The sequence below is a fragment of the Eriocheir sinensis genome, chromosome 60 (assembly GCF_024679095.1).
Source record: "Eriocheir sinensis breed Jianghai 21 chromosome 60, ASM2467909v1, whole genome shotgun sequence".
Lineage (NCBI taxonomy): Eukaryota > Metazoa > Arthropoda > Malacostraca > Decapoda > Varunidae > Eriocheir > Eriocheir sinensis.
The window spans coordinates 9,817,469-9,844,968 of NC_066568.1; the positions used below are offsets into that span (position 1 = coordinate 9,817,469).

Below are 27,500 nucleotides of genomic sequence, written 5' to 3' on the forward strand. Positions count from 1 at the left end.
AGAGGGAGGGAAGAAGGATGTGTGAGGGATGCTTGCACGGCCTGGCGGCGGCGGCAGTGTTGTGACTCAGTGCACGACACCTGACACCGCCAGGTGGGCCCCGCCCCGCCCCGCCGTGCCCGCCATGCCCCGGGAAACAATACCCGCCCGCCCCGCCCCGACATAGCACACGTACAGGAAGCAGCGTGTGTGCGTATGTGCGTGTGTGTGCATCACCAGCCCCGTGAGCCGGTGGGATGTGCGGCCTCCTCACCTCCTCTCCTTCCTGCCAGCCTTCCAGCCTTCTCTACCCCCCGCCCCCCCCCATTCCCTCCCTCCCTATGCGCTGATAGCCTGACAAGTGTATTGCTGACGACACAACACTCTCTCTCTCTCTCTCTCTCTCTCTCTCTCTCTCTCTCTCTCTCTCTCTCTCTCTCTCTCTCTCTCTCTCTCTCTCTCCCCCTCGTCTCTTTTTCTTTCCTCCGTATTCCTCCCTCCGTTTTCTTCCGCATTCTCTCCCTCCTCTCTCGCTCTCTCTCTCTCTCTCTCTCTCTCTCTCTCTCTCTCTCTCTCTCTCTCTCTCTCTCTCCTTCCTCCCTTCTTCCTGTTTCTCTTTCTTTTTCTATTTTTTCATCTTCCTTCCTTCCTTCCTTCATTCCTCCCTTCCTTCCTTCCTTCCTTCCTTCATTCATTCCTTCTTTCCTTCCTTCCTTCTTTTCCCTCCCTTCCTTCCTTCCTTTCTTCCTTCCTTCCTTACTTCCTTCCTTACTTCCATTATCTCTCTCTCTCTCTCTCTCTCTCTCTCTCTCTCTCTCTCTCTCTCTCTCTCTCTCTCTCTCTCCTCTTTCATCTTTTACTACTACTACTACACACACACACACACACACACACACACACACACACACACACACACACAGACGAAGGAAGTGAAGAAGAAGAAGAAGGAGGAGGAGGAGGAGGAGGAGGAAGAAGAGGAGGAGGAGGAGGACCTGAAATAACTCTTACGTGGAAGGGGGCGCCGTTCCCCCTCCCCCCCCCCTTCAGCCCCCCTCGCGCCCAGAATACCTCCTCCACCCCTTCTCTGGTTACCTCCCCCCTCCATACCCTCTCCTACCCCCCCACGCCCACGTCACGCCCACTTCCACGCCCATTTCTCATCTCCAGCCCAAATACCGCCCAATCCCCCGCGCCGTCTGCCCCCAAAAGTAGTAGCCCAAGAGCGTGATTTTTCCAGCCCAATCGCTCCGTGGTGCAGTGGATAGCTCGCTCGGGGTCTCAGTCTTGACCTATTGAAACGAAGCCCAATCTTTATCATTTCCAAGCCCACCTAAGCCCAAAACAAGCCCCAAACAAGCCCAAACATGTCCGAAAAAGCCTAGTGCTTCGATAATGATACGAAAATGAGCTCTGAGGCCGCGCGCAGTTTAGTATACCCTCTAAACTTCACCTTAAGCCCAATTTTTATGATTTTCAAGCCCAAAGAAGCCCAAAGAAGCCTAATACTTCATTAATGATACAAAAATGAGCTCCGAGGCCGCGCGCACCTTGGAAAATGCCCTGAACTTTACCTTAAGCCCGAATCACGCCCAATCTTCATCATTTTTAAGCCCAAACAAACCCACAAAATGCCCAATGCCACGCTAATGCTACAAAAATGAGCTCTGAGGCCGCGCTCAGTCTAGTATATGCCCTAAACTTTACCTTAAGCCCGAATCACGCCCAATTATCATAGTTTTCAAGCCCAAATAAGCCCAGGAAATGCCCGAAAAAGCCTTAAAACCTCACAAATGATACAAAAATGAGCTCTGAGGCCGCGCGCACCTTAGAAAATGCCCTGAACTTACCTTAAGCCCGAATCATGCCCAATCTACATAATTTCCAAGCCCAAAAAGCCTAATTATCCCCACCTATGATACAAAAATGAAACCTGAGGCCGCGCGCACCTTAAAATATGCCCCTGAAACAAGCCCAATTTACATCATTTTCACGCCCAAATCAGCCCAATTTAATGACTTCAAGCCCAGAAAACCGCAGCATTCAGAATTCGCCAAAAATAGCCCAACTTGCATCATCATCATCAGCAGCAGCCCCGAACCCCATAACCCCCCCACCACCGCCCACCTAAGCCCTATTTACAGCCCAACACCCACGCGCTCATTCCCGCCCAAACCCGCGAGGAACCGACGAATATTTAGCGGCAAGAAAGAGGAGGAGGAAGAGGAGGAGGAGGAGGAGGAGGAATATATGTAACTGAATATAATGAGGAGGGAAGAAAAGGAAGGGAGAAGGAGGAAGAAGAGGAGGAGGAGGAAGAGGAGGAGGAGGAGGAGGACGAAGAAGAAGAGGAAGAAGAGGAAGGACGTGAAGGAAAAGTAGAAAGAGGAGGAGGAGGAGGAGGAGGAAGAAGAGGAAGAAGAGGAAGGACGTGAAGGAAAAGTAGAAAGAGGAGGAGGAGGAGGAGGAGGAAGAAGAGGAGGAGGAAGAGGAGGAGGAGGAGGAAGAAGAGGAAGAAGAGGAAGGACGTGAAGGAAAAGTAGAAAGAGGAGGAGGAGGAGGAGGAGGAGGAAGAAGAGGAGGAGGAAGAGGAAGAAGAGGAAGAAGAGGAAGGACGTGAAGGAAAAGTAGAAAGAGGAGGAGGAGGAGGAGGAGGAGGAGAAGGTGGAACAAGAGGAGGTAGAAGAAGAAGGAGGAGGAGGAGGAGGAGGAGGAATGTTGAGGAGGAGATGACGTCACTGCTCTTCCCTCCACTCTTCTGTATAAACATCCTCCTCCTCCTCCTTCTCCTCCTTCTCCTCTTCCTCCTCCTCCTCCTCCTCCTCCTCACCTGATCAACATTACCGCCACAACCCAATTCCTCCTCCTCTTCCTCTCTCTCTCTCTCTCTCTCTCTCTCTCTCTCTCTCTCTCTCTCTCTCTCTCTCTCTCTCTCTCTCTCTCTCTCTCTCTCTCTCTCTCTCTCTCTCTCTCTCTCTCTCTCTCTCTCTCTCTCTCTCTCAATCAACTTTTATCACCATTCAAGAGAGAGAGAGAGAGAGAGAGACTGACCTGACCTCTGTTTCGTGACCTCTGTGGAATGTTACGTTATAATTCTGACCCTTGACCTCCTCCTCCTCCTCCTCTTCCTCTTCCTCCTCTTCCTCTTTCTTGCCTATGTGTATGTTCACGTAATTTTCGCTTCTTCTTCTTCTTCTTCTTCTTCGGGGAGGAGGAGGAGGAAGAGAGGAAAGAGGAAATAAAGAGAGAGAGAGAGAGAGAGAGAGAGAGAGAATTAACCATGAAAAGAACAAAAAGGGAGGAAATGGAGAGAGAGAGAGAGAGAGAGAGAGAGGTCACGGTGTCTTCCTCTTCCCCTCCATCAAGGTTTTTCCTCCAGAGAGAGAGAGAGAGAGAGAGAGACCGTATACGTTAATATATTCACTATCTTCGCTATATCGACCCTCCGTCAGTTCCTTATACGCTCAAAACCTCAGCATTTCGTTATATAAGACGCATCGTTACGCTATAGATGGTCACAGAACCTTGACGTTATATAACACTCATAACGTAATTCCTTCTGTGTTATATGGCTCATCTTCGTTGCTATGGACAGTATTTTCATGTGTCTTGTGTTATGTACATGTTTTATACGCGTTCTTGTCCTGTTCTTGTTCTGTAATTCATGGGGCAAGGTTCCGTGACCCCCCCCCCCTCTCTCTCTCTCTCTCTCTCTCTCTCTCTCTCTCTCTCTCTCTCTCTCTCTCTCTCTCTTTCCTTCCTATTTGTTCTATTCATGGTTAATTCTCTCTCTCTCTCTCTCTCTCTCTCTCTCTCTCTCTCTCTCTCTCTCTCTCTCTCTCTCTCTCTCTCTCTCTCTCTCTCTCTCTCTCAATCTATCTATCCATATATCTATCTATCTATTTTATTTCCTCTTTCCTCTTGTGTCATATCTTCCTCCTCTTCCTCCTTCTCCTCCTCCTCCTCTTGTTTTTTTCGTGTTTTCTTCTTTCTTTTGCTTCTTTTCTTCTTTATTTATTTATTTCTCTTTTTCCTCGTTCGCTCTTTTTCCTTCTTTTCTTCCTTTTTATCTCTTCTTCCCTCTCTTTTTATCTTCCTAACTTCTTCTCTCTCTATATTTCAACTGTTCACCCCTCTCTCTCTCTCTCTCTCTCTCTCTCTCTCTCTCTCTCTCTCTCTCTCTCTCTCTCTCTCTCTCTCTCTCTCTCTCTCTCTCTCTCTCTCTCTCTCTCTCTCTCTCTCTCTCTCTCTCTCTCTCTCTCTCTCTCTCTCTCTCTCTCTCTCTCTCTCTCTCTCTCTCTCTCTCTCTCTCTCTCTCTCTCTCTCCACTTCCTAACTTCCTTTCTCATTATTTTATCCTCATTCCTCTTTGTACATCGTCATAACTTCCTCTCCTTCCCTCTCTCTCTCAGATCGTCTCTTCACATCCTCGTCCTTATCAGATTAGAAAGCTTGCAATTACTCGATTTCCCGGGACCTTCTTATCATGGGCGTTTCCTGTTACTCAATGAGACTTATCTTCGGCTTCTCGTCTTGATATCCCCGCTACTTAACGCCCGTTTTCCCAGACGCTTCCGACATTCACATGACAAGTATTTCTCAAGTCCACAAGGGAGGTTAGCCAGGTCTCACACATCCATATTTGGTAACGCTGTGATCGAGGTTACGTTGGTAGTTTTATGAGCCTAGTGATGGTTTGTGATAGTCTGACCCTTTTTCTGTACCGTGAACCTAAGGAAACACTCATGAGAAACCGAAAGCGTATCACATATTTTGACAAGGCTTTCGTAGGAGTTTTGGGCATTTCCAGGGGTAGTTTCATGACTCTGGTGGTAGTTTGACCCTTCCGCTGTACCGTGAACCTAAGGAAACACTCATTAGAACCCGATATATCCCTTATTGACCTTTGAGAATAGCGTATCTCATATTTTGACAAGGCTTTCGTAGGAGTTTTGGGCATTTCCAGGGGTAGTTTCATGACTCTGGTGGTAGTTTGACCCTTCCGCTGTACCGTGAACCTAAGGAAACACTCATTAGAACCCGATATATCCCTTATTGACCTTTGAGAATAGCGCATCACATATTTTGACAAGACTTTCGTAGGAGCTGTGGGCATTTCCAGGGGTAGTTTTATGACTGAAGGTTGTTTAATCCTTCTTCTGTAACGTGAACCTAAGGAAACGCTCATTATATATCCCTTTTTTGACCTTTGGAAACAGCGGTAGGGGTCTAAGGCTTATAAAACTACCTTTGGAAATGCCCTAAACTCTTACAAAAGCTTTATACTTATGTGGGTGTGGTCATTTCCATGGGTATTTTTCACGTTCATGGCACAGAGGAAGGGTCACACTACCCCTAGGCTCAGAAAACTACCCCTGGAAATGCCCAAAACTCCTACGAAAGTCTTGTCAAAATATGTGATACGCTATTCTCAAAGGTCAATAAGGGATATATCGGGTTCTAATGAGTGTTTCCTTAGGTTCACGGTACAGAAGAAGGGTCAAACTACCACCAGAGTCATAAAACTATCCCTGGAAATGCCCAAAACTCCTACGAAAGCCTTGTCAAAATATGTGATACGCTATTCTCAAAGGTCAATAAGGGATATATCGGGTTCTAATGAGTGTTTCCTTAGGTTCACGGTACAGAAGAAGGGTCAAACTACCACCAGAGTCATGAAACTACCCCTGGAAATGACCACAACCTCTCCGAAAACCTTAAACTATTATGGGCTTGTATGCCTTGAAATGTCTAAGAGTGCTGGCCATGCTTCCTTACGCACTCTCATAGCACAGTAAAGTCACAGGTTCCTTCTTTCGTATGGGCGTCAGCTTGGTCTTGATATAGTCTGTCACCGCGTATGTGTTCCGTTAAGCCCCGTTCACACTGCGGCGACTCGGGGCCACGACAACCATGCAGCGACTCCGAGAACACGAGGTCTTGGGTGTGAAATGTTGACATGAAAGGGTCGCACATGGTTTCTCCGACCAAATGCGACCGTTCTACAGCAACATTTCACACCCAAGACTTCGTATACCCCGAGTCGCTGCATGGTTGAACGGAGCCTTAGCTATCCGCCCTTACCGTGTTCCTACTTCCTGGTCCCTGATGATCGGGTGTGTTGTGTGATGAACCCGCTAGCTGAGGAGGAGGAGGAAGAGGAGGAGGAGGGAGAAGAGAGAGGTCAACATTTTAATATACGTGGATGAGCACCAGTATTAGCACCAGCAGCATCATTAGTAGCGTTAGCAATAATAATAATAATAATAATAATAATAATAATAATAATAATAATAGTTGTATCACTAGAAAACAATACTATCACACACACACACACACACACACACACACACACACACACACACGTATTTTTCCTGTCCCTTTCTTAACAAACTCTAACATCATTTTAACTCTTTTTCTTTTCTCTCCACAGCGTTTTCAGTTTCCTCATTTGTTGGTCTTCAGCCACACACACACACACACACACACACACACACACACACACACACACACACACACACACACACACACGTATTTTTCCTGTCCCTTTCTTAACAAACTCTAACATCATTTTAACTCCTTTCTCTTCTCTCCACAGCGTTTTCAGTTTCCTCATTTGTTGGTCTTCAGCCACACACACACACACACACACACACACACACACACGTATTTTTCCTGTCCCTTTCTTAACAAACTCTAACATCATTTTAACTCCTTTCTCTTCTCTCCACAGCGTTTTCAGTTTCTTCGTTTGTTGGTCTTGAGCCACACACACACACACACACACACACACACACACACACACACACACACACACGTATTTTTCCTGTCTCTTTCTTAACAAACTCTAACATCATTTTAACTCCTTTCTCTTCTCTCCACAGCGTTTTCAGTTTCCTCATTTGTTGGTCTTGAGCCACCCATACACACACACACACACACACACACACACACACACACACACACACACACACACACACACACACACTTATTTTTCCTGTCCCTTTCTTAACAAACTCTAACATCCTTTTAACTCCTTTCTCTTCTCTCCACAGCGTTTTCAGTTTCCTCATTTGTTGGTCTTCAGCCACCCACCCACACACACACACACACACACACACACACACACACGTATTTTTCCTGTCCCTTTCTTAACAAACTCTAACATAATTTTTAACTCTTTTTCTCTTCTCTCCACAGCGTTTTCAGTTTCCTCATTTGTTGGTCTTCAGCCACACACACACACACACACACACACACACACACGTATTTTTCCTGTCTCTTTCTTAACAAACTCTAACATCATTTTAACTCTTTTTCTCTTCTCTCCACAGCGTTTTCAGTTTCTTCGTTTGTTGGTCTTCAGCCACACACACACACACACACACACACACACACACACACACGTATTTTTCCTGTCTCTTTCTTAACAAACTCTAACATCATTTTAACTCTTTTTCTTTTCTCTCCACAGCGTTTTCAGTTTCTTCGTTTGTTGGTCTTGAGCCACCCACCACACCGCCACCATGGACGCCATCAAGAAGAAGATGCAGGCGATGAAGCTGGAGAAGGACAACGCTATGGACCGGGCCGATACCCTGGAACAGCAGAACAAGGAGGCCAACAACAGGGCGGAGAAGGTAACATCTGGGCCTATGTGTTCACCTTACAGCACCAGCATAACCATCATCATAACCATCAGGCGTTGCTCTTTATCTGTCTATCTTTTTTAAGGGGTCACAAAACACGGTACTTTATCTCTCTGTTTTAAGGGGTCACGAAAATACTACATGATCTCCCTTTACGGGGTTGCAAAATCAGCTCTTATTGGCATCATTATAATCATCAGACGTTACTTTATATATATCTGTCTTTTCTAAGGGGTTGCAAATCGTCTTCCATTAGTATCATTGTAATCATCAGACGTTACTTTATATATCTGTCTTTTCTAAGGGGTTGCAAATCGTCTTCCATTAGTATCATTGTAATCATCAGACGTTACTTTATATATCTGTCTTTTCTAAGGGGTATCAAATCGTCTTCCATTAGTATAATTATAATCATCAGACGTTACTTTATATATATCTGTCTTTTCTAAGGGGTTGCAAATCGTCTTCCATTAGTATCATTATAATCATCAGACGTTACTTTGTATATCTGTCTTTTCTAAGGGGTATCAAATCGTCTTCCATCAGTATCATTGTAATCATCAGGCGCTACTCGTCCTTATATGTTTTCAAGGGAGGACAATATCACGATCTATCAGCATTATTTTCATTATCAACAGCTGCTTTCTTTTCTGTATTAACGTCAAAGGCTTACTTGTTTCTATCGTTCATTCAGTTTTCTTCATGTTAAAATTCTTCTCTCTATCACCCTCTTCCCCTCCTTCTGTCCTTCATATATAGGCCTACTACTTCATGTTAAAATTACTCTCTATCATCGTTTCCCCTCCTTCTGTCCTTCATATATAGGCCTACTACTTCATGTTCAAATTATTCTGTATCACCGTCTTCCCTCCTTCTGTCCTTCATATATAGGCCTACTACTTCATGTTCAATTTTTTCTCTATCACCCTCTTTCCCTCCGTCTGTCCTCCATATATAGGCCTACTACATTTTTTCACATCATTATATATATTATGTCCCTCATTATTTAAGTCTAAGATAATTTTCTATATTTGTTTTGCTTTTTAAATATATGAATGGCTAAGGATTATAATTATTTTCTCTAAATCAATTTTTTTCCGTATATTCATTTCTCAATTTATCATATTTTAAACTTCAATTGCATAAAAATGAATATAAAGTAAATTAAACTCTATGATCTCCTAGTGTTAAGGAATGCTATCGTTTACACCTTTTAGATTTAGAATTCCTTCCACAAACACATTTTTCCCATATATAAACATTAGTATTTATAGTTTTTACGATAATTTAGTATTTTTCTTAGTCAGTCCTCGTGTTGTGTTGTGTTGTGTTGCGACTTCTGGAACACTTTGCAACAATATTTTGATTCTCTTAGACTAGTTTTCCCTTTGATATTCCTTATAAACATTTAAATTTAGGCTATAGTTTTTTTTGTGTTGTGTTGTGTTGCGCCTTCTGAAACACTTTGCAACACTATTTTGATTCTCTTAAACTAGATTGCCCTTTGATATTCCTTATAAACATTTAAATTTATAGTTTTTCACGATAATTTAGCATTTCTTTTATTACTTTGTGTTGTGTTGTGTTGCGACTATCGAAACACACCTTGCAACACCTTAATACAATCCTGCAAATTAGTTTTCCCATATAAACTTTCGCATTCATAGTTTTTCTAATAATTCAGTATCTTTTTATCGTTCTTTGTGTTGCTCTCTTGTGTTGCGACGGCCGAAACACAACACAACACTTTAGACTAGATTTTCCTTCCCTATTTTTCCCCATGTAAACTTTTTGTATTCGTAGTTTTCTATAATGAAGTACTTTTAGTCAGTCAGTTCCTGTGTTTCCTGTATTGCGTAAGTCTTGTGTTGCGGCGGCCAGAGAGAGGGAGACGAGTCCAGGTGTGTTACAAACTCACCTGGAAGCAACACCTGACTCAGGCACTCATAAACTCGCCCTGGACTCGCCTTCCTCTCCCTTGTCCGTCCGCGTGTCCGTAGCGGCTAGAAGTTCCTAGTCCAGCACCGTGCAGGTGAGAACGCTGTGTGGCACGCGCCTCATACACACCCCTGCCTACCCCTGCCTGCCCCTGCCTGTCCATGACACGCCCTGTCACCTTGTCCCCTTATTCTCACGCCTCTGTGCCCCTCATAACGTGGCTTGTCCCTGGGGCCTCTGCATGCCCCCACCCCGCATACCAGCCAGGCTTCTCCAACGCCCCGCCCCTCAGGCCTGTGCCCTCTCTCTCTTGGAGAAGCTTTGCACCCCGCCCACCCCACCCCCGCACCGGGGCAACGATCAGCCCACCCCGGGGCCCCGGCAACAGCCTGGTGGACCCGTGGGGCGGCGCGGCTCTGGCCTCACGGTGCGGGGCTGGGGTGGCCCACAGCCTGCCCTTAGGGGCGGCGCCCCCACCCCAGTAACCCCCGCGCCCCGGTAACCCGCCCGCTGCTGTAGGCCGAGGACGAGGTCAACAAGCTGCAGAAGAAGATGCAGCAACTCGAGAACGACCTGGACCAGGTGCAGGAGTCGCTGCTCACCGCCAACAACCAGCTGGAGGAGAAGGACAAGGCCCTGTCCAACGTAAGTCCCGCCCCGAGGCACTCCGCCGCCCTCACGCCCCTGTGTCTGTTAGGCAGCACCCCCCAGCAGCCACAGCAGGTTCAGGAGCAGCAGCAGCAGCAGTGGCAGAGGCAGCAGCACCACCACCACACATGACAGCAGCATGCCCCCCTCCCCTGCCCCCCCCGGCCCCCCACTCACACCCCAGTTTCCTGCCTAGACCGAGGAGGAGATTCGCGCCACTCAGAAGAAGATGCAGCAGGTCGAGAACGAGCTCGACCAGGCTCAGGAGCAGCTGTCCGCCGCTAACACTAAGCTCGACGAGAAGGAAAAGGCTTTGCAGAATGTAAGTAGGACGCCGCCCAGGCCGCCGCCGCCGCCCAGCCCTGCAACGCTTATTCACACTGTTTTATTATTGTCTCCCCTGTGTGTCCGCCCCGCCCCGCCCCGCCCCGCCCTGTCCGCCCCGCCTTGCTAGGCCGAGGAGGAGGTTCACAACCTTCAGAAGCGGATGCAGCAGCTGGAGACTGACCTGGACCAGGTGCAGGAGTCGCTGCTCAAGGCCAACACGCAGCTCGAGGAGAAGGACAAGTCGCTGTCCAACGTAAGTGGGGCACCGCCCCCTCCACCCGCCGGGCCAGCATGACCCGCGCCTGCCGCGGCCCCGGCCCTGGCCTTAGCCTCGGCCCTTGGCCCCGGCCCTCCGAGCCTCCTCAGAGCTGCCTGGCCTGGCGTCCCTGGCGACGGTGCCGCGTGGCCCGCGCCGCGACGCCCCGCTCACTAACACTAACACTAACGCTAACGCCCACTGTAAAGACCCCCCTCCCCCCCAGCCTGCCCTCACCACCACCACCTCCACCACCACCATACCGGCGGGTCACAATTATGTACCCAGCCCCGTCACTACCACCACAGCATCACCACCCGCCCCACCCGGCCCCGCGACCCCTTGACCACGCCACACAAAAATGCCCTCCCCCCCCCTCAACAAGAGCCGTGGACGAAGGTCCTGGATCGGCTGGTACAGACACTGTTGTTGTTGTTGTTGATATTTTCGTCGTCCCTCTTTGGTTCACCCGTTCAGCTTGTTTCAGTTGGCTTGTGTCTGTGTGTCTGTCTGTCTGTGTAACACTACTAGCGGAGGCTGGGGAGCCGCCCCCCGTGCCCCCCGCGGCCCCGCCCCAGTAACCCCACTCGTGGCCCTGTGTTCCTGTCACTCACACCACGCCCACCCCTAACTGTTCACTCACGCCGCGCAGCGCCGCGCCACGCCCTGACGCGCCCCAAACCCCGCAGTGCCCCGCCGCGGGCCTCGCCTCGCCAATGGTGCTGGAAAATGCCATTGGCGGCGGGCAGCGCGTAGATTAGTGAGGCCTCAGCGCCTCCACGCACCAAGAGCCATGCAACCCGCAGGGAACCGCTGCCTCCTGTCCTCCTGTTCCCCGCGTGTTATTAACTCTGCTGGGTGTTGCGATGAGTGAATCCCTTCATCACCGCCACCACCATTATCACCACCACCACCACCACCATTACTGCCATTTTTGACATTTCCATCACTGTTACTGCCATGTCCATCACCCTCACCACCATTCTGGTAATACCACCACCACCACCACCACCACCACCACCACCACTATTACGAGCACCACCACCACAACCATTGTGTTTATATTGTCACCACCACCGTCACCTAACCTCCGGGCTTCCAGAATAACGCAGTCTGCCGTACAATTTATAATTTTCCTTCTTTTTATTTATCATTATAATTTTATTACTAAGCTTCACCTTATTAATTGACCTTTTCTCCGCCAGGGGTAATTAACGTGACCTTAATTAACGGCTTTTCTCTTTCTTTTTTACAGCGTTACTAATTGACCTTTTGTTTGATATCTTATTATTAATATTATCATTATTATTATTGTTATTATTTTCTCCCTCTTTTTATAATCTTCCTTTGTTATGTTCTCTCCCTTCATATCAATTGCATGTTTTTGTACATTATTATTATTATTATTTATGTGTTTTTGTATATATAACTCACATTTTACTATTATTATTATTATTATTATTATTATTATTTCTGCTACTACTACTACTACTATTACTACTACTGCTACTACTGTCATCATCACCACTACTACCACTACCACTATTATTATTATGATTTCTACTACCAAACACATCAAACACATACTACTACTACTGCTACTACTACTACTACAATTTTCTTCTTTTTTTTACGACAATTTTATGCAGACCACTTTCTCCAGACCAATTGAGAGAGACAGACAGACAGACAGACAGAGATAAAAGAATGATTGGATACACAGAGAATCAACCACAAGACGAGAATATAAGACAGACAGACAGACAGACAGATAGATAGACAGACAGACGGACAGATAGATAGACAGACAGACAGACAGACAGGATGATAAAATAGACAGGGAATCAACCACAAGACGAGGATGTAAGACAGACAGACAGACAGATAGACAGACAGGACCCTAACATTATAGAACCATAGGAAAAAGAAAAAAAAGTTAACTAGACAGACACAAACACACATACACACATACATACATAGACAGACAGACAGACAGACAGACAGACAGAGACAGACAGACAGACCATGAGACTACCACCACCACCGCCTCCTCCGCCACCATCTCCAGCCTGACCTGACCTGACCCAAGGAAGGAAGGTGACCTGGAGTGACCTGCGCGCAATGGGAGGGTAAGTGTTGCTTCTCTTCCTGTTCTCGGCGGTGACCTGGTCTGACCCCGGCTTGACCTGGGCTGACCTGGGAACCGTCTCGCTCTCTCTTAACTTGCCTGTGTCTAAGAAAAAAAAAGAGGAAAAGAAATGAAAAACGAGAGAAAAATGAAAAGAAAGATTAAAGAAAAAATAAAATGAGGAAAATATTGAGAGGTTAGGAAGGAAAAGAGAGAAAAAGAGCAATGCTATTTGTTGAAAGGGAAAAAAAGAAGTATTAAGAAAAAGAGAAAGGAAAATATTGATAGGGTAGGAAGGAAAAGGGAAAATGAGAGGAATCTGGAGTTTGTTAAAAGAGAAAAAAATATGGAATAGGAAATGAAATAGGGGAGAAGAGGAAGGGGGAATGGAGGAATAAGTTGAAGATAAGAGAGGAAAAGAGGAAAGTTGAAATATAAATTGGAAAGAGAAGAGGAAAAAAGAGGAAAGCATATGGTTGAGAAAAAGATAGAAGAGGAACGAAAGAGAAGTAGAGAGAATGGGATAGGAAAGAAAAGTGAAAAGAAGGAAAGTTAAAAATAAGATTAACAAAAGAGAGGAAAATATACGTGAAAATATGATTAGAATTTATGCAAGTATATTAATAACGATGAAAAAAATAGTCATGTAAAATTCGTGAAAACTATGCCATATCGTTTTAAATAGATGATATAAAGCAAAAATAATCATTCGTATATGCAAGGTTACATTTGGTTTGAATTAGGTTAAGTTTCGTATATATATATAAAAAAAAAAAAGTAATGGCGTAAAGTTGTGGGGCAGAGCTTACATTTATGGTGTGTGTGTGTGTGTGTGTGTGTGTGTGTGTGTGTGTGTGTGTATGTGTGTTAAGAGGCTGCGCAGACGTGGGCAGAAGGAGGGAATGCGCTTATCACTTGAGGTTTGAGTGCTTACCCCCCCTTGCTCTCTCTCTCTCTCTCTCTCTCTCTCTCTCTCTCTCTCTCTCTCTCTCTCTCTCTCTCTCTCTCTCTGAGAGAGAAGGGGGTGATGGTAGAGATGCAGTCACCACCCCTTTCTCTCTCTCTCTCTCTCTCTCTCTCTCTCTCTCTCTCTCTCTCTCTCTCTCTCTCTCTCTCTCTTCCTTCTTAGAGTTCCATCTGACCTCTTGCTCTCTCTCTCTCTCTCTCTCTCTCTCTCTCTCTCTCTCTCTCTCTCTCTCTCTCTCTCTCTCTCTCTCTCTCTTGCTTCTATTCCTGTATTTCCTCATTCTTCCTCTCTTTGTCATCTTTTTTTTTTTTTATTATTTGCTCATTTCCTTGTTCGCTTTCTTTATTTTCTTTTCCCCTGTTTATTTTTTCCTCCTCCTCCTCCTCCTCCATTCCTTTTCTTCTTGCTGCGTCATTCTCATTCTCTTTCTCTCTCTCTTTTTATTATTCTCCTCCTCTCTCTTTTTCCTCTTATCATTTTTTTCCTCAGTATTTCTTGTTTTTTATCTGCTAATTCTTCTTCTTTTTGTATTTCTTTTTCTATTCCCGTTATTATTCCTCCCTGCTTTCTCTATTCGCTTCATTCTTTATTCTCTTCTCTGCATTCTCTTCCATTCTAAATTTCTTCAGCTTCTATTAATCCTCCATTTTCCTCCTATTCCACTTTCCCTGCTTTCTCTCTCGTCTAAGTCTCTCCCATTACACCCTCCGGCCCCTCCCCGTCTCTCTCCTCGTCACTCCCTCTGTCTGTTGTCACGGGAAACTCTGCAGCTTCGCCTAATGTAATATATCAACCATTTAGCTCATTTACTTTCCCTGCTTTCTCTCTCTCGTCTAAGTCTCTCCCATTACACCCTCCGGCCACTCCCTGTCTCTCTCCGTGTCACTCCCTCTGTCTGTTGTCACGGGAAACACTCGTACGCGCGCCCGTCCCCGCTGAAGCTAAAAAAGACCGCACTTATATATACGTTCCCAGTACAACCTGTTCTTAGTCTTCTGTATAGTACATCTCTCCACCGCCACCACCAGCAGCGCCCCGAGGCATTCCCACGCAGTTTTCGCATCCCCTTGGGGGCCCAGAGGGGCTAAAATTAGAGCACGGGGCACATGCGTGGCTGGGTGCCATAAATGGAGTGAGGGTAGGCCGCTGGTGCTCCCCTCAGTAGCCAGGCATCTCGTAGCGGCGTCTCATCCCTCCCCGCGCCCCTCAGATACCTCGCAGCTGTTCTTATCGCTCTTGTTCAGCTTCCGTCGTGTGCGTGGTGCCCCGTGATGGCCCTGTGCCTTGGGGCGTGCGTCAGGGGACACGGCGGTGTTTGAAGGCGCGCCGAAAAGTGCCGTGTGTTTTGAGCCCCGCGTGATGGCCCTGAGCCGTGTGTCATGCTAGGGTGGTGCCGTGGAGTGCCGTGCGTGTAGTGCCCCTGTGATGGTCATGAGCCGTGTGCCATGGTAGAGGCGTGCGTCAGGGGTGTTTGAGGGTGGCGCGCCGCGGAGTGCCGGGTGTTGGCAGGCCGCCACGAGGGGGCTCCACCGCCGCTCCTCCACACATTGTAAACACTGGAGTGGAGGAAACATGGACCCTCCTGCGGCGAGTGGCACCAATGTCACAAATCGGGGTCGTTCCTCGCGGCGGGAGAGTGACGGCAACGGCGCTATGGCCAACGGGGTAGCGGGGTCTTCGTGTGACTCCGAGGATGCCGAGGAAGTGGACAGCGGCGGTGCGGGCGGCGGGGTAAGGGTGGGAGTGAGGGGCGGTCGTGGCGGTGGTGGTGGATCAGCTGACGCGGACAGCACCGAGGAAGACGCTGACCAGGCTAAGGAACTCGAGGAACTTGCCAAATTGCGATGCCCAAGCGTGGCGACCGAGGTGGTGGCGGAGAGGTACAAGCGCAGGTGCTCGGACTATCCCGGGTTCGCCTTCGGCTCCTCGATCTTCAGCTCCAATACCCTCATGAAGTTCAGCATCATAAAGAACGAATTGCACAACATAATGAACGTGCAGCTGAAGAGGGTTAGTATGCATGCAATGGCCCAAGGGAGGAGGAGGAGAAGGAGGGGGAAGAAGAGGAAGAGGAAGAGGAGGAGGAGGAGTGAGAGAGTCTGCCAGTCACTTCTTCTCTTGCCAAGCCAACCAGCCTTCTGCACACACACACACACACACACACACAAGCTTGTTTTCCACATAAATATCCACTTTTTTTGCGGTGTCAAGGCACTCCACTGTCCACACACACACACACACACACACACACACACAGGCGGATTGACCTCCACGTGACCTCTGACCCCCCCAACAAGGCGCCTTAACCCTTAGATTTTGTGACTGGCAACTCGCTCACTCACTCCTTTTTTTTTTTTTTTATTTACTTAGAAACTTATAAGGGGGATATGATGTCTGTGTATACTTAATCACACACACACACACACACACACACACACACACACACACACACACATGCACATATTATCCTTATTCCTCTCTCTCTCTCTCTCTCTCTCTCTCTCTCTCTCTCTCTCTCTCTCTCTCTCACACACACACACACACACACACACACACACACACACACACACACACACACACACGTCAACTTCTTTATCTCTCTCTCTCTCCTAATCTCTTTGACATTCAGAGGTGCTTGAGAGAGAGAGGAAGGGGAGATGGAGAGATGACATGTACACCACTTAACCTCACCTCTCCTCCTCCTCCTCCCCCTCCTCCTCTTTTAATAATGACCAAAAATTCATTCAAACATATACTTTCACACGTTGACCAAGATACAATCATTACCTCCTCCTCCTCCTCCTCTTCCTCCTCCTCCTGTACCTTCTTTGACACTGTCCCAAGCGAGGTCACTCCACTAACACATAAGCAGGTCATCTCAACACTCCTCCTCCTCCTCCTCCTCCGCCCCCTCACCTCCTCCTCCTCTCCTCACCTTCTCTTGTCTGACTCAGCCTCACATATAAGTCCACATACACACACACACACACACACACAGACACACACACATACATGAGTCATTCCAGTGTGTGTGTGTGTGTGTGTGTGTGTGTGTTCTCATATCCCACATCTTCAGGGAATGGAATGAAAGCAACTACACACACACACACACACACACACACACACACACACACATTTTCTCCCTATAGCAAAAGCATAAGTGACTCACCTCCCACTCTCTCTCTCTCTCTCTCTCTCTCTCTCTCTCTCTCTCTCTCTCTCTCTCTCTCTCTCTCTCTCTCTCTCATCTCCTTTTCCATTCCTTCTACATTTTTCAACTACTTTCTCTCTCTCTCTCTCTCTCTCTCTCTCTCTCTCTCTCTCTCTCTCTCCAAATGTAGGCTAAATCGTCTTATTCCTTATAAAACACGAACGTATTTTTGTATAACGTAATTCTAGAGCCTCTTAGAACGCTAGAGAGAGAGAGAGAGAGAGAGAGAGAGAGGGTTAGGTGTGGGGGAGGGGGGGGGGGGGCACTCATTGACACACTAACGCCATCTGTTGTCCTAATCTGTCACCATTTCTTTCTCTTATACTTTTACAACCATAACAAACTTCAAACCAATATATAAAGCAATAGTAATGATAGTAATAATAATAATAGTAATGATAATAATAGGGATCATAATGTTTAGTAGTAATGGTGATTTTAATGTATTTTTTCATGTGTTTGTTAGTTAAAATATGACCTAAAAATTAATTATATATATATGTGGGTATTAAATATTGTCACAGCCTCTCAGTTAGTCACAGTCAGGGAGTTAGTTAGTCAGTTAGCCAGGCAGTCACGGAATCATCTTGTCAGCCAGTCAGTCAGTTAGTCAGTCAGTCAGTTAGTCAGTCAGTCCCAAGCTAATCAGTTACTAAGTCGATGAGTCATGCAATTCAGTCAGTAAGCCATGCAGTCAGTCAGTCAGTCAGCCAGTCAGTCACTCAACCAGCCAGTCAGTCAGCAATATGTCACTCAATCAGCCAGTCAGCCAGTCACCCAGTTAGTCAACACAATCTAGACCAGTAGCACAGCCAATCAGTCAGCCAGTCAGTCAAATTGTCAGTCAGCCAGTCAGTTAATCAGTCAATCAGCCAGTCAGTCAGCCTATTAGTCAGTTAGCCCAATCTAGACCAGTAGCACACCCAGTCAGTCAGTCAGTCAGTCAGTCAGCTAGTCATAACCAGTTAGTCAGAAAGCTCAGTCAGTCACCCAATTGGCCATGCAGTCACCCAGTCAGCCAATCAGTCAGTCAGCCATGCAGTCAGCCCATCATCCAGTCAGTCAACTTAATTTAGGCCAGTAGCACAGCCCAATTAGCTCATTAAGACTAACTGGGCTGCCTGACTCTTTAACTCACTGGCATGATATTCGCTAATGATATCCGCAATCCAATTATTAGAAGAGGATCGACCAGGTGGGATTCGTCAGGCCTTTGCCATTATAGAGGGTTGAATCGTCTATAATATCGAATCGAATCTCACTTCCCGTACTGAAAGGGGATCAAGGTGGAGAGAGAGAGAGAGAGAGATGAAGAATAGGTTTAGAATATATATAAAAGAAATGATCTAATGTTAACTAGCTTTAGAAATGTCACGAATGAGGTTTTTTTTATAATATATTGTTTGTTTATTACGCTATTCTTAATACTATTGTTCTCTCTCTCTCTCTCTCTCTCTCTCTCTCTCTCTCTCTCTCTCTCTCTCTCTCTCTCTCTCTCTCTCTCTCGTCATATCCCTCAAATTAGTTAATAGAAATGCAGGAAATTTGGGGGAATACCGTTACACACACACACACACACACACACACACACACACACACACACGGATCATCCCTCGAATGGAATGCAAATTGTTACTCTTTCTGTCCCTCCCCCCTCTCTCTCTCTCTCTCTCTCTCTCTCTCTCTCTGGTTTTTCCTCCCTTTCTCTCGTAACTGTTCAAAAATGGCACCCTTCTCTCCCTTCCTTCCTCCCTTTCTATATCATAATTACCACCGTTTCCCTTCTCTCTCTCTCTCTCTCTCTCTCTCTCTCTCTCTCTCTCTCTCTCTCTCTCTCTCTCTCGTAACTTATTCCTTTTCTATTCCTTTTAACTTCTCTCCTTCATTTTCTCTCCCTTCTAACTTTCCTCTCTCTCTCTCTCTCTCTCTCTCTCTCTCTCTCTCTCTCTCTCTCTCTCTCTCTCTCTCTCTCTCTCTCTCTCTCTCTGTATGTATGTATCAAAGGATTATTTCATCGCTATTATATTTTGGAAAGTAAAAAAAAAAATAGTAATATATTATAATTGTTCTTTAGAAAATTTGTGTAATGATCCATGACTTTAATATTTTGTTGTGTATTGTTTCGTAATGTTATCCTCTTCCTCCTCCTCTTCCTCCTCCTCCTCCTCCTCCTCTTCCTCCTCCTCCTCTTCCTCCTCCTCCTGATTCTTCTTCTTTATATGGCCTTATGTATTATTTATTATTATTATTATTATTATTATTATTATTATTATTATTATTATTATTATTATTATGTATTAGAGAGAGAGAGAGAATAAAGAAAGGAAATGACGTAAAGGGAGAGATTGTGTTGGCTTTAAATACCTTACACACACACACACACACACACACACACACACATACACACATATTTGTAATGAACGGAAATATGTGTAGGTGTCGTTAGTGTACCGGAAAAGGGGTCTCTCTCTCTCTCTCTCTCTCTCTCTCTCTCTCTCTCTCTCTCTCTCAGACTCAAAATGTACAACAGTTGATGAGTCATATGTGATTCAGTGAGTAGTTTTGATGCCTCTCTCTCTCTCTCTCTCTCTCTCTCTCTCTCTCTCTCTCTCTCTCCTAAATTCTTTTATTCCTTCTCTATTACTTTTATCTTCTTCATTTTCTCTTCCTTCTAACTTTCCTCCCTCCTCTCTCTCTCTCTCTCTCTCTCTCTCTCTCTCTCTCTCTCTCTCTCTCTCAGCCGGTCAGTCAGTCCTTATGTTACCTGTTGATTTAATTATTCGAGAGAGAGAGAGAGAGAGAGAGAGAGAGAGACAGGTGGGGGGGAGGGGTAGGGGGTCTGAGTCACTCCCCTGGCATCTGCCCGCACCCCCCCCCCTCCCCCTTTAGTTGGGCAGGTGTGTGTGTGTGTGTGTGTGTGTGTGTGTGTGTGTGTGTGTGTGTGTGTGTCAAGGTTTCCCTCCCAACATACCCAGCAGCTTCCTCCTCTCTCTCCTCTCCCTCTCTCCCTCTTCTCCCTCCCTTCTGTACCTCAAATTATCAAGAAAAACACCTGTTGTATCCTTGCCAGCGTCTAAATTACCATAAAACACGTATAATTGCTGTTTTCATCCAGTCATCTTGCAGAACATTTGACATAAGCTCTGTCCATGCATGCGCAGAGAGATCGGTACAAGTTAGCTAAGCGGCTGTCTAATGCCTGTAACCTTGGCTCTGATACCTCTTACGATAACTTACCGGGGACAACATCTGCTTTAAGATCTTTAGATGTTCTTTTATTATAATGTAGAGTACTCGGGGACTAGAGACAGTGAGGGAGAGGGAGGGTCGAAGTCGGTAAAGGGAGGTAAAGAAACGGATGAGGTCCCAGCTATACTCCTTGGTGGATGACGTCAGCGCTCCACCTTCGTCAGTTGTGGTTATTTCTTCATAATAATACCACTTTACGCCTCTTATTCACCTTAATCCCTTGAGCTATGCGTGCTGCCTGCTGCCCCGCCCCCCTCTCCAGCACCAGGGCACGGATCGAGTCCTATTTAGTGGAGTTCTTGATGGATTTAACCGGTCTGTTGATCCCCTAAGATGAGTCCTTATTTGGCAGGCCGGCGCACCACGGGAACTTTCTCTGGTCGGGGATGTTAGTTTGTGATTTTTCAACGCCCTGCCGCACCTCAGACAGACGAAACATTACGCAAACACCGCCTAGAGTCACGAAATTGGTGTGTGCATGTGTGTATGGATGGGAGAGAGAGGAGGGGGGCGGGGGGAGAGTGTGTAAGAGAGAGAGAGAGCTTGCATGGTGACGAGACCCCAGCCTGGATATCCCCCCCCGACCCCGCCTTTAGCGTCCGCGGTTAGGTCATTAATAAGTTTTTTGTCATCCCTTTTATGTGGGTTTATGTGGTGTCCCGGCGGCCCTTTGGCGTGACAGCGGGGACTCCAACACTCCACCGTGAGTTCCCCGCCGGCGTTCACCTGTAACTCTCAGCGCGAGCCGGTAAAACTTGCAATAAAGTAACTTCGGTCGGGATTTTTTTCTTGGACTTAGCGCCGATGAAGTTGATAACGCTACGAGCCGATGGACTTCTCTAGGGCTCCGTGGGGTGTTTTAAGGAGTGCCAGCAGGTTGCCCCTTCACCCCCGGGCACTCATTTTACCCTCCGTCGATATATGGCGATTAAAATGATACACGGGAAGGATGAAAGTAAAGGTTGAAAAAAGGAGCTCAGGTGAGGGTTACGCCCATTGGTCTGCGCAGGGGATGCACACTACCACCAGGTTCTGCTTGATATTTCCCCCCCAGACGTCTATTAATTCCTGGATACATTAAAAGCTGGAAATATACTATCCTACTAGGGGAAAGGTGTCTCTAGATCTAAGCCTTGAGGAAAGAGGGCGAGGGTGTGGAGGTTCTAGTTTTGTGGGCGGAGTTGAGATGAGATGCAGACTACCACCATGGTCTGCTCGATGTCCACCCTTCAGACGCCGATTAACTCCTAGATACATTATTCAAAGCCCGAATTATACTATCCAACTAACGGTGAGGTGTCTCCAGACGTGAGCCTTGGGGAAAGAGGGCGAGGGAGGGCGTGGAGGTCCTAGTTTTGTGGGCGGAGTTGAGCAAGGTTGCGGCGCGGCGGTGCGGGGTGACGAGGAATGGCTGTGCTGTCGGGCTGTCGGTGAGGCAGTGTGTTTGCTGAGTTGGCTGAGGGTGAACGTGTACTTGTGACCTCTTGTGAAGATGACCACCACGATTGGTAAAGGCGCCGACCTGATGGAGGTGCTGAAAAAGAAAATGCGCCAGGCCAAGGAGGATACGGAGCGCCTAAAGGATGACAACGAAGAGATCTCCCGCAAACTGCAGATCGAAGTCCAAAGGAGAGAGGCTGTAAGTGGCAGCCAGCGCCCTTGATGCCAGGCACACCCGCTCACATTTTTGCACTTTTACCCACTTTGCCTTGCCCACTTCACGCCGGTGGGGGACGAACACACACCATTCACCTGTCATCTTTTCTTCTATACTCCATTCTTACTATTTCTCCCATCTCTTATCCTCCCCCTTCCTCGTTTTCTTCCCTTCCCTCATTTTCTTTCTCCTATTCTTCCTATTTATCTTTTTCTTGCCTATCCTATCAATATTTCTCTTTGGGTGGTAGCGGGGAGGCAAGGGCAGGCTAGGAGATGAGATGGGGTGGGTGTGACCATGGGTGTGACAGGCTCCATCCAGCTCTCCCCTTCACTGACTGGTTCAATATTTTCACCTCTCCCGCCTGCACCACAAGCACCACACGGCTCACACCACACACCCACACGCCACACCCGTTCAATGCACCCACGTACACGCCCACACCCCTCACCAAACCCGAGATAACCGCAAAAATATAGGAAGAATTCTAACCAAGTCGAACTCTGAAGTGGCAGCCTGCAGCGCCCTTGATGCCAGAACACCCGCTCACATTATTGCACTTTTACCCACTTTGTCTTGCCCCCATCTCGCCGGTGGGGGATGAATACACACCTGTGGCCTTCTGAGGTGCCCCTGGGAGCGTGGGGAGGGGGGGGCGAGAGCAGGAGGGAAGAAAAGGAGCAATGTGATGTGATAGGTGTGAGTCTCCATTCAGCTCCCCTTCACTCGGTTCAATATTTTCCACCTCCCGCCTGCACCACACGGCTCACACCACCACACCACACACCCACACACACCACCTCTCCCCTGCACCCACGTACACCCCCACACCTGAGATAAAAATGAAAATATATGAAGATTTCTAACCAAGTCACCCACCCAGCCTAAAGCCCTCAATATACAACCCTTTCCTTGCCTTTCTCTTGTCCCTGAGTGTTTAATATTGACTTAGCCGAAGCGTATAAGGGTTTAGGGATGTGGGGAGGACATGGCTGTGGTTGGGGAGCTGGAAATGGCAGTTGGGGAGACGTTTTAAGATGCGGGAAGGGCTTGGAGCTGGGAGGGGGAGAAGGGAGTGAAGGTTCCAGCCGGTGTAAATGGGAGTTTCGTATATTTTATTATTTTCTTTATTTATTCTGTTATTTTTGTCTTCATTTCTTTCTTATTCTTCCATTCTCTTCCTTTCCCCTCCCCTGCCTGTTGCGGTTAGTTATGGAAGAAGAGGAAGAGGAGGAGGAAGAAGAAGAGGAGGAGGAGGAGGAGGAGTTGTTGCCGCTTCGCATTCTTGTGTCAGTCACTACCTCCGGCTCCTCCTCCTCCTCTTCTTCCTCCTCTTCCTCTTCTTTCCTTCCTCGTCTCCAGCTCATCCTTCCTTTCTGTGTGTGTGTGTGTGTTCCAGCTTCACCTGCTTCCCCTCTCTCTCTCTCTCTCTCTCTCTCTCTCTCTCTCTCTCTCTCTCCGAAAAGGGTCTGTGTGATCTGTAAATCTATGTAAATCTCTCTCTCTCTCTCTCTCTCTCTCTCTCTCTCTCTCTCTCTCTCTCTCTCTCTCTCTCTCTCTCCGAAAAGGGTCCGTGTGGTCTGTAAATCTATGTAAATCTCTCTCTCTCTCTCTCTCTCTCTCTCTCTCTCTCTCTCTCTCTCTCTCTCTCTCTCTCTCTCTCTCTCCACATCACTTCCTCTTTCTTCTTCTCCACCCTATTCTGATTCATGATTTTCCCACCCACACCCACACACTCCACCCTGTTCAGTACTCCACCCACCCACTCCCCCACGCCCACGCCCGCCCATCCATAGCACAGTAACCAACCCACGCCCGCCAATGATTCTGTTACATGCACTGCCACGCCCTTGCACACACACACACACACACACACACACACACACACACACACACACACATACATATATACATGCATGCATCTGTTTTTTTTCTCATGTGTTTTTGACTCACGCCCACCTATGTTCTCTCTCTCTCTCTCTCTCTCTCTCTCTCTCTCTCTCCTATGTGCTAAAGAATGCTCGGACACGCCCGTACACACACACACACACACACACACATTATGTACTTTTTCAGTAGTAATAATTTCCTCTTTTCATTTTTTATATTTTTTATAGAAGGGAGGAAGGGAGGGAGGGAGGGAGACACTATTACTACGAGGGTGATTGTTGAATTTTTGTTAGTATTGTTGAATAATTTTGTCTGGTTGGGGTGAAAAAAATATGAATGAGAAAAAAAATGAATATATATTTTTGAATGGGAGTGTTCGTATTTGGGTTATGGAAATAGTAGTAGTCGTGGTGGTAGTCGTAGTAGTAGTGGTAGTAGTAGTAGTTGTAGTAGCCAAAGCATTACCACATATCAAAACAGTATTGTTATTATTATTATTATTATTATTATTATTATTATTAGTAGTAGTAGTAGTAGTAGTAGTAGTAGTAGTAGTAGTAGCAAAACCAGTAACAACAGAAATATTAGTAGGAAAACCAGCAAAATTAGATTGGTAGTAACAGTAGCAGTAGTAGTAGTAGTAGTAGTAGTAGTAGTGATAAAGATAGTCTTAATGATATCAGTGACAGGTGGAGTGGCACACCTTCGCCCCTGTGATGGATGACTCATTTAATTAACCTTTTTACACCTGTGCCGAGTCTGGCATTACCTGCACCTCTCTCACCTGTAGAACAAACACACGAACACACACATATAGAAGAAGATAAAGATAAAGAAAAAAAAATTGATTTGCACCTTTTTTCCCATAGAACACACACACACACACACACACACACACACACACACACACACACACACACACACACATGCAAAACTATAAATAAGGGAGAAAGAGAAGAAAGAATTGATATGCAGACTATTTTTTTTTAATACCGTATATGTGAAAAAAATTAAGCATATGTATTAGTGTTTTCTTAAGATTAGAATACATTTTTTTTATACATAGCTACATGGAGGAGGGAATATTGTAGTTTAAATCTTATGGTATTGTATATAATGTTTTGCTTGGGTTTAAGAAGAGGGGGAAGAGAGGGAAAGGAACAGAAAGGGAAATAGAATGAAAAGAAGAGAAAGAAAAAGACTTAGCATAGAAAAATGTTAATAAAGAAGAGGAACTTGATAACTATGTAAACTAACTTATATTTTTGTTTGGATTTAAGAATAGAAGAAAACAAAGAAAAGGGGAAGAAAAAGAAGAAAAGTTAACTAGGAATATATTAGTAATGGTGATATATAGATGATGATGATGATAATAACAATAATAATAATAAGAAGAAGAAGAAAAGGAATAGAAGTGAAGTTAAGTAATAGTTTTCAATAAGATACCGGTACATAAACAGGAAATAAATGAAGATAACAATGATAAAAAAAAAAACATAGTCTAGTTCTTGTGATGTGATAAAAACAAACAAAGGAAGGAGGAGGAGGAAAAAGAAGAGGAAGAGGAGGAGGAGGAAGAAGAAGAGGAAGAGTAGGAGGAGGTGAAAGTAGTCAAGTGCTTTAGATAATAATAATGATAATAATAATAATAATAATAATAATAATAATAATAATAATAATAAATTTTTTCCATACAATATAAAGATCAATAAAGAAATACACACATAAATCCTCCTCCTCTCCTCCTCCTCCTTCCTCCTCCTCCTCCTCCTTTGCTTGAACTCAATTTTTGCACTCATGTTGTTGTTGTTGTTGTTGTTGTTGGTGAGGTGAACATAACAGATAATACTGACAGATGGTTCCTATAGCCCGTGTGTGTGTGTGTGTGTGTGTGTGTGTGTGTGTGTGTGTGTGTGTGTGTGTGTGTGTGTGTGTGTGTGTGTGTACATTTGTCACCTGTCATTTGAAGCACCTGGAGAAGCAATTAGTCTCTCTCTCTCTCTCTCTCTCTCTCTCTCTCTCTCTCTCTCTCTCTCTCTCTCTCTCTCTCTCTCTCTCTCTCTCTCTCTCTCTCTCTCTCTCTCGTGTGTGTTCGTTTGTGTGTGTGTGTCTGTAAGGTCATGTGGGGTGAGGGGGTGAAGGCAGCAGAGAAGGAGGGAAGGAGAGAGAAAGGAGGAGGAGGAGGAGGAGGAGGAGGGCAAGGTTAGTGTGGTTGGGTACTATACCTTCACTTGGTGTGTGTGTGTGTGTGTGTGTGTGTGTGTGTGTGTGTGTGTGTGTGTGTTATGTGGCCTTGCACACACACACACACACACACACACAGGGTTGTATTTCTCTCAATAATGTGCATTTGTGTGTGTGTGTGTGTGTGTGTGTGTGTGTGTGTGTGTGTGTGACAGTGAACTAATAGGAACAGGTGTATGAGAGAGAGAGAGAGAGAGAGAGAGAGAGAGAGAGAGAGGAAAAAGAGAACAGATCTTATCATTATTATTATTATTATTATTATTATTATTATTAGTAGTAGTAGTAGTAGTAGTAGTAGTATTGGTGATGAAAATATTGGATGTGATGATAATACAGGTGGTGGTGATGGTGGTGGTGGTGGTGGTGATGCAGGTGGTGGTGGTGGTGGTGGTGATCGTGACGCCTGAGAGGGCACGAATGAGAGGGAAAGTGGTGGTGGAAGGGCGTAACACCACCACCTCCACCACCATCACCACCACCATCACCACCATCAGTAGCAACATCAACACCAGCCTCCCTCACCCCACCCCGCCCCCAGACAATCGCTTCGGGCCTGTGGCGGGGGCGGGGCGGGGTGGGGAAGGGGTGAAGGGGGGGGTGAGAGGGTGGGGTGCCCCGAGGAAGACCTATGTATGCTGGACGCCGGGCTGACCCACATCCTCCTCCTCCTCCTCCTCCACTGTTTCAAGCATTACCACTCACTCTCCTCCTCCTCCTCCTCCTCCACTTATCTCCATGTCTACCACCACAATCTCTGCCTCCTCCTCCTCCTCCTCTTCTTCCTTCTCTCCTCCTCCTCCTCCTCTTCTTCCTTCTCTCCTCCTCAATTACCTTCACAACTACTTATTCCTTTACTCACATCCTCCTCCTCCTCCTCCTCCTCCTCCTCCTCCTCCTCCCTCGGGGCACCCAGACACTCGGGGCCCCGGCGTCTGGTGCCACGGGGCGGGGCACTGGCGACGTGGCCCTGGTGAAAGTGTTGAGAGAGAGAGAGAGAGAGAGAGAGAGAGAGAGAGAGAGAGAGAGAGAGAGAGAGAGAGAGAGAAAGGGGGAAGGGGGGGTCGTAGTAGCACTCCTGTCTGTTTGTCTAGACTCTAGTGTGTGTGTGTGTGTGTGTGTGTGTGTGTGTGTGTGTGTTGCTTGTTATCAGTGTACAGTATCTTATCTTTGCTGTCTGTCTATCTATCTATCTATCTATCCATTATCTTAAGCTGCTTGTCTATATCTATCTATCTATCTATCATTCCTATGCACTATTATCTTGCTTTCTATCTATCTATTTTTCTCTTGTGCTTTATCTATTTATACATCTATCACATGGAGTCTGTCTTTATATCTATCTAACTATCTTATGCTGTTA

The 27,500-nt window shown here is 46.4% G+C and overlaps 1 protein-coding gene across 1 annotated transcript in view; it reads left to right on the forward strand.

Moving 5' to 3' along the window:
* Positions 1-27,500, forward strand: part of LOC126985628 (tropomyosin) — a 66,456-nt gene that overhangs the window by 501 nt on the left and 38,455 nt on the right. The window contains exons 2-3 of the mRNA XM_050840783.1: positions 7,451-7,616; positions 10,083-10,208. Coding sequence (XP_050696740.1) covers positions 7,503-7,616; positions 10,083-10,208 — 240 coding nt within the window. The 5' untranslated portion in view covers positions 7,451-7,502. The remainder of the gene's footprint in view (positions 1-7,450; positions 7,617-10,082; positions 10,209-27,500) is intronic.